The sequence below is a fragment of the Crocodylus porosus genome, unplaced genomic scaffold (assembly GCF_001723895.1).
Source record: "Crocodylus porosus isolate Cpor-Errol unplaced genomic scaffold, CroPor_comp1, whole genome shotgun sequence".
NCBI classification, from domain to species: Eukaryota; Metazoa; Chordata; order Crocodylia; family Crocodylidae; genus Crocodylus; species Crocodylus porosus.
Genome location: NW_017728906.1, coordinates 146,923,350 through 146,931,372, shown reverse-complemented (window position 1 = coordinate 146,931,372; position 8,023 = coordinate 146,923,350). Strand labels below are relative to the sequence as shown.

The window sequence follows — 8,023 nt, the reverse complement described above, 5'->3', positions numbered from 1 at the left end:
TGGTGATCTGATCGTAAAAGGCCACCAGGTTAGTCTGACAGGACCTGCCACTGATGAACCCGTGTTGGTTGCCCCTAAGCATGCAGTCCCCTGCTTGCCCCTCCTGGATGTGTGCCAGCATAATCACTCCTGTGATATGGAGCCTGTGGACATATGGCTATGGCTTCTTGCAGATTCCTGATGATCTCCAGCTTTCTGGCCAGGTTTTTCTGAAGGAGGGCAAACTCTGACCCTCTTCTTGCTACCCCAGATACAGCAGGATGTAGAAATGTCCATAAAGGTTTTTTCCCTGGGTTATTTCCTTTACCTGAGTTGTCTCCTCACACATCTGACTGCAGACAGGGGTAGCTGTGATCCTGAGAAACTGACTACATTCTTGACTGTAGAACATTCTACCAACAGATTCAGATTCCATCATTTATGATAAAAAATAATTACAGCCAGGTGATGCGGACCCTTGTAGTTTGGCAACATGCTAATGAACTAAGAGTTTTTTGCTGGATTGTGTCACCTATTGGTTTTGAAGCTAAAATAGTTTCTTTAAAATATTTGTGTGTTTTCTAGATCCTGCTAATGTAGATGGGAGAGAAAATGTAATAGTAATTCATCCGGATTTTAGAATGATAGTTCTAGCAAACAGACCTGGATTTCCTTTCTTGGGAAATGACTTTTTTGGCACCCTAGGTAAGTGATTTGCATGAAATGGGGAGCATCCTAAATTATATTATTAATGGAATTGGTATGCAAGTTCCAAGATTTCATTTTTTCCCCTAAACCTTTTAATGAAAAGAAGAAAGGGGAAATCTTAGGCAGTTTTATTACCTTCAGATCAGTTCTTGTCCGTACCATAATGAAGGAGAAGGGAGCAGGGGAGGGCAACCAGGCGCCAGTCCCAGGCATTGATCCTGGGTGGGGTACAGAAATAGCAGCAGCATTTCCAGCCTACCTGCCATTGCACTGCCTGCAGTTTGGCCTCTGACACTGCCCCATGTGCAACCAAGGATGCCCATAAGCACCCAGTTACACTTCTAGGTCTGGTTTTCACAGGCTTATAAGGCCATGGAAAAGTCTCTTTGCACTGAGATTAACCATCCACTGTCCTCTCTTGATTGGAAAAGCAGTATAGAAGTGGATATACTTGCAGAGCTGCTGCCACCCCCTGCTTTCTGGAGATCAATTCCACAGTGCTTCCATTTAACATCATCAGTTGAAAGTGATGGAGACAAAGTTCAGTGGTCAAATGCAAGCTCAATGAGAACTTCACTTTTTTCAGTGGCAGCGGATGATGGAGTCAGAAATTCCAACTTCCCTCATTTTAGCCAAGTTCAAGCTTTTTTACTTCAGTTTCCCTAGTGTTTAGAATCATAGAAATCATAGAAAAATTAGGGTCTGAAGGGACCTCAGGAGGTCATCTAGTCCAATTCCCTGCTCAAAGTAGGACCATCCTAACCAAGGCTTTGTCTAGCCAGGTCTTAAAAACCTCCAAGGATGGGTTATTCAGGCTAAAACTTTCAGAAGTGATTAATGATTCTGACTGCCTCAATTTTATGCATCTGAAAAACACAGACCTTAAAAGTGACCTGATTTTTTCCATTGGACCAAGGATTCAGTCAGTACCTTCTGCAAGCTTCCAGGATTTTTCCAGTTATGAGATCTATGAAGTGAATGGTATATAAAATTTAAGTAGTATTGGTACTATGCCATCATTTTCTAATGTTTTTAATGCATATTATTGTGCTTTTTTTATTTTAGGGGATATTTTTAGCTGCCATGCTGTTGACAATCCCAAACCACAGTCAGAGCTTTCTATGCTTAAGCAGTATGGTCCTGATGTTCCTGAGCAAATTCTTCAGAAACTGGTGGCTGCTTTTGGAGAACTGAGGAGCTTGGCTGACCAAGGAATTATTAACTATCCTTATTCAACCAGAGAAGTTGTGAATATCGTAAAACATTTGCAGGTAAAGTATACATAATCTGAAATTCAGAACTATAAAACAACTTAAAGGAATAATAGTGAAATATAATTTTTGAAAATTCTTCGTATGTTGTAGATTAAGGATTTTAAAAAAAAATTAACGTTTTGAATTAAAGGATTCATCTGACAATTGCATACCTGTTATTATATATTACCTGGTCAGATAGTATGTTGGTTGGGTCCTAACAGTACCTAGGTAGCTAATTTTTTTTGTGGGTGTATAAAATATGCATGTTTTTATTCTTTAAAAAAGCCTGTGTCAGAGGGTAAGAAATTGAAAGTCTGGTACATCATTCATATTGATGTACTATATTTACTTGCATCTAAGACAAGATTTTTTTCCCCAGTCAGCATGGAGGGAAAAAGGCCCTTGGCTTAGATTTGCATACAAAGAAGGGAGAAGGAGATGGCCAGAATAAGACCCACAGCAGCTTCCTGCCCTGCCCCTTCTACATCCTGTCTGTACTTCTTCCCCATCCCTCCCCCACCTTTCTCCCAAGGGTAAGGCTAAGATTCAGAGAGAGATCTAGACAAACTACCAATGCAGCCAAGTATGCTGTTGGCCTTTTTCACAATAATTTGTCGAGGTCTCTCTGAATCCTAGCCCTATCCTCCAGTGTATCTACTACTCCCACCAGCTTGGTGTTTTCTGCAAACTTGCTGTGGGTGCACTCCATCCCATCTTCCATGTCACTGAAGATATTGAACAAAACCAGCCTTCTACACTCCTTTTTCATTTTTGGCCCATGAACAGGCTTTCATTTCTAGCAGTAGAAATTTCTGAGAACTTTCCCCTCTCCCCTGCTTCCTGTGTCTACCTGAGACTGGGGTATCCTGATCTGGGGAAAGCATAGGAAGTAGTGGTTGCTTCACTCCTCCCATTCCTGGAGGGGAGGGATTACAGTGGCAGGGAAAGACTCCTGAAACCTCCTCAGACCAGGGATACTTAGGTCTGGAGAATGGGTCTTTCCCCGATGCTCCACTCCTTCCTATAGACCAGAGTAGAAAGGGAATGGGGCAAAACCCCCAGCCTGTTCCCCCAGATCAGGCAGTCTCTGGTCCAGGGAAGTGCGGAATGTCAGAGTGCATGGCATCTGGGTTGAAAACTGCTGATTTAGACTAGCGATAACATAAAAATATACAGTATAACAGTGTACTGGGCTGCCTGAACTAAGGAGATAAAAGCTAAGGTTTCATACTAAAGCAGCTTGTAACTGAATTGTTAATAAGTGAAGTACAAAGATTTATAAATGAAGATCTGTGAGCAAAGCATTAGTCAGAACACAGAGATTTACCAAAGTAATGAGTACCATTATCAAATTATGAAATGCTAGAGCTTGAGAGGTTCTCTGACTTTCTGGAAGAGCTATACAATTCAGATGCTGGAATTTTTAAACAAATATTCAAATTTAAAGTGAAATACCAAAAAATATTAATGGGATAATAGGCTGCTATGCTGTAGGGCAATGTTTTATATTTAAAGGGAAAAAATGGAACTCTCTTGGCTCTTCCCTTTTGACATGTCCGTAGATAATCTGTAATTTTCATGTGTATTTTTGTGGGAGTCATCAGGTGGTGGTGGTGTTATACCTAGTCTTACACATTATTTTTCTTTGAATTAACACGGTATAAAAGCATTGAAGAAAACGTGTTGCTACTGGTGATACAAAATTTTTGGGCAAAGTGGTTGCAAACAGCAAAGTACATTGCTGTGTGCTTTTATCCCCTTTGCTGGGTCAGAGTTGCCCAGAACTGGACATTGTAGGCTGTGATTTCTGAAAGTGGAATTTGTCTGCCTGCTGTTTGTGACCACCTCTGTTCAAAGACTAGTGTATTTAGTGCAAACAGTCTGGACTGAGCAAAGCCCTATCTTGGATTATTAAATTTTCATTCAACACAAATCTTTGAAAACCCAACATTTTGGTAGGAGAGCAACAATATTTTGTTTACAGTAGATTGTTTTTACAGCAATCACCTAAAGAAGGATGAGTGTAATGTAAACAGTTCATGTAAACATAAACCTAGTAGTTATTCTAGAGCAACAACCTTCCAGGTTTTCAGGTAGGAAAGGGTTAGAAGGAAAGGAAGGAGGGAAATGAGTCAATGAACATTGCTGACTTGCAGGAAGGAAGGAGGGAAATTAGTCATATTGTTAAACAGTTTCCTTACAGCAGTTCCACGGCCCTGCTTTCTTTGTACTATTATTGGTGTTTTCTTTCATGTAATTTTGGAAAGTTTCTACTTCTGCAGAAAGGAGCTATATGCTAAGGCAATATCTTTGTTGTTGACAGATAACTTCTGAGTACCAGAGCCAGTCAGACTAGAGAGAATTCTGTATTCACTGTGCAGGCAAGGTTCTTTGGGTAGATATGATATCTTTTATTAGACCAAATGAGTAGTTGAAAAAAAGTTTTTTGCAGGCTTTGGAGCATATTAATTGATCATTCAAATCTTTGCGGTCTGATTAAACATTATGCTAGCTAGTTAAAGCTAAGCCGTGCATTTATGGTTATTGAGTCGTAATCATATACTGATACGTAAGCCAATCAGAGTGCATGGAATTGTATAGCTCTTCCAGAAAGTCAGAGAACCTCTCAAGCCTAGCATCTCATAAGGCTAACATTGTGTAGACACATCTATTTATGTAACCAACAGCACACAAAGAAGTAGTGAGGCCACCAGCTTTTCCCAGCACCTTCAGTGGTGGCTGAATGACTGGGTACTACTTGGGTTGACCGGGGGAAGATTTTGAAATGTGCCTGGAGTGGGGCTTAAACCAGAATGAAACACTTTAATACCTCTTCCAGCTTCCTCCAACACAGAAGTGTTAGGAAACTTATAAAGTGCTTTGCTAACTGTTTGGAATCTCCGTGCTCATTCTGGTAAAACAGATTGGATGATAGAATGCAACATTAGTAGCTAGATTGCACATTTGTAATATAAGTTTAGGTAAGAAGGCAAACTTTGGGCCTATAACAGCTGATTTAAAGGGCAAAACTCATGGTTTTCCTTCTAGTTGAGGGAATGAAAACTGGGGTTTTGCTTACATTTGTAATACCTGCAAATTATTTTTTAAATTGGTATTTTTTTGCTTGTTGATCTTCTGAAGGAGATTATAAAGTTAGTCATTCATGTGTTTACCTTTCATAAAAACTTACAACCATAAAAATAGTGACTTTTAACCAAGTCACCAGTGGTAATGGCTTTGTGTCAAGCCAAGTAGCAAAGATACTCTGTGATAAGCTGTTAAAAGCTAAAACTATCTTATTGATTGTTTAAAAAAATAACCAAGAATATAGGAGTAAAATATGAAAGTCTTAGAAGGTGCACACAAGTGTTACTAGTAAAGGAAAGAATCAGTGAATGAGAGCCAGATGCATTAATGGAAAGTCAGTATTTTCTCCACTAATCTGGTTTTAAAAATCAATATAAACCAAATGATTTATTAAGACAGTCAACTCCTCTGCTTCAGGTAAACGGTCACTGCCAGTCTTTGGTAAACAGCTTTTTCATCCAGATATTAAAAGTTGGCTGGATTTGTACTGTTTGAAGCAATAGAGCTCAGTTGTTAAAAATGTGATTAACTTGAAAACATTTTAGCAAGTTTTCTAATCTAAAATAATTTTTGTGACAGAGGAACATGTATTCCTAAAAAAAGTGTACATGCAAACCGTACAATACAATATTGATACAAAAGACACTGTGATATCAGTTTGCTTCCCTGAAGTGAGAAATATTGATGTCAGAAGTTACAAAATAGTACACAAGAGGTTACATAAATATTTGGAACCATTAGGAAAGATGTATAACATTTGAGTCAAATGGCCTTTGCAGCATCCAGAATAAGATAGCCAAATCAATATATGTTTAACAGAGAAGGCTAATCAGTTTTCAGTGTACTCGTTTCTGGAAAATTACTAAATAAATTGGTGCAAGTGTTGGGTATACTTTGTGATAAAGAGGAAAGGATCATAAAATCATTGTGTTGGGTTCCTAGACCCTTATCTGTAGTACAGCTCTCCAATCAGTTGTCACCCATTTTGTATTTGTTTTTGATTATTCTTCCCGAGGTGTAGCACCTCACATTTGTGTAATAAGTGGCAATAACTTAAATACCTCTATGTGCTTTTACTGTTGACAGTATGTACCGTGGATGTTTCTACTGCTTATTTTGATAAATCTGTGGTTTATTTCCTATGCTATTTAATACTTATTCATATTCTAGTATGGTGAAATTATTTACTTCAAACATGTCAAATTTAAGGTCTATTTTGAAGGGGTCAAAATTTGGTCCTTGGAAGTTTTTGACACTTCAAGGCGCATGCACATGCTTAATTCTTCTACTAGATAGCCATGCACTGGGGGGGAAAAGTCTAGATCCTTGCCACAAAGACCTTACAGCTGAAACAGACAGCAAATAAAGAAAGAATGGGAAATGTGAGAAATCCCTTCATGTTAGCTGAATGGTTTGTTTTATTTACTTTAATCATGGCCATGAATGATTTTAGCCACATCACTGCTGTTAAATTAAATTAAAATTTAAATTAAATGTAAAATTATGATAACCTGTATCAAGGCCCAAGCTTACTATAATTTAGTACATTTTTTTTAAATTTTGATTTACGTAGCTTAGACCATGCTTGTTTGCTCGCAGAGATTTTTTTTAGAAAGGCACAAATGACTGGCAAAAGTTACTGGCAAACCACCTGGAACCAATTTACTTCTGTAGTTACAGAGATAATACCATCTTTATTTTAGTTTATTCAACTATTGCACTTTGGTGGCAGACACAGTCAAAGCTGGGAAATCAGTGCTGTTGGAAAAGCAAAGAGTTTATTTTGTTTTTCCAATCCAGGTCTGTCCGCGTTTAAGTGGCTAGTCACACACCCCACAGGCAGCACCAGCAGGGGCTGTATACCACATGGGCCTCACTAGTGCAAGCCATGGACTGCCCAAGCTCCCCACTGCCCAGGCGTCCCCTCTGCTGCGCTGCATACATGTCCTCACCTCATCCTTAGCTGCCCATCTCTGGGCTCTTCCAATGCACCATGCCATGTGGGCATCCCAAACCATGCGCTTCCCTGGCACCATAGGCTATGCTGCTTCATTTTGTCCTGCCCTGTCCCTTGTGGAGCTGGCAAGAAGCCAGAGGAGGGAGGGGGAGCCCAGAGGCCCTGGCTGCTGCAGGAGCCCATGGATCCACAAATTAACCCCTTATGGGCCACGTAAGGACGCTGGACTGCCAACTGGAAAGTTCCAATCTTTGAATAAATATGAGGAGTAAGAGGATGAGATCAACGGTTTCTAAAATTTTGAAGGGCCATTTTTTATTTAAACACTCCCAAGGTAGGTAAGAACACCACTACCCTTGGAAGACAGTGACAGGACTGGCTGCAGCACAAGGGTGCTACAGTGCTGGCTAGCCCCACCCTATAGCACTCTCATGCCCCAGCCAGCCCCTCTGCATCACGTTGTGCTGGGTAGGAGCATCCCCGGGTTGGCAAGCTGACTTTCAGGGCCCTGTGCCAGCTGGGGCTGTGTTGCATGGCTCAACATGCTAAGGTCCCAGGTGCACATGCAAAATGCTGTGCCTGGGAGCAATAAACATGACAATAGACATGAACCGCGCCACAGTTTATTGCGTCACATTACTACCACGTGGAGACATGCCCAGAATATTTTATAAAACAAGAAACACAGGACATAGTGATTGAAACAGTCTGTTAAGGTTCAGATCACTAATGACAGTGTTTTCTTTGTTGTAAATGCAGAACAAAGGACAGGTTTTTAAAGTATATATTTAAAACTTGCTTATGCACAGCCTAATTTCCTGCAATAGCTACAGCATGGCAAGAATCATAGAAAGCAAAGTAATGCTCTAGTAAATAAATGCATAATTCAGTACTTTGTAATCCAGAAGTTAAAATTAGGATTAATAAAATGTCTGTTGAGTAATGTCTTTCATAGTTTCATAGTTTCTAGGGTCGGAAGGGACCTGAGCAGATCATCTAGTCCGACCCCCTGCCATGGCAGGAAAGAATACTGGGG

At 40.0% G+C, this 8,023-nt stretch overlaps 1 protein-coding gene across 1 annotated transcript in view; it reads left to right on the top strand.

The window, feature by feature from the left end:
• VWA8 (von Willebrand factor A domain containing 8) overlaps positions 1–8,023 on the top strand; it is a 305,200-nt gene that overhangs the window by 179,123 nt on the left and 118,054 nt on the right. The window contains exons 24-25 of the mRNA XM_019528508.1: positions 565–684; positions 1,753–1,958. Coding sequence (XP_019384053.1) covers positions 565–684; positions 1,753–1,958 — 326 coding nt within the window. The remainder of the gene's footprint in view (positions 1–564; positions 685–1,752; positions 1,959–8,023) is intronic.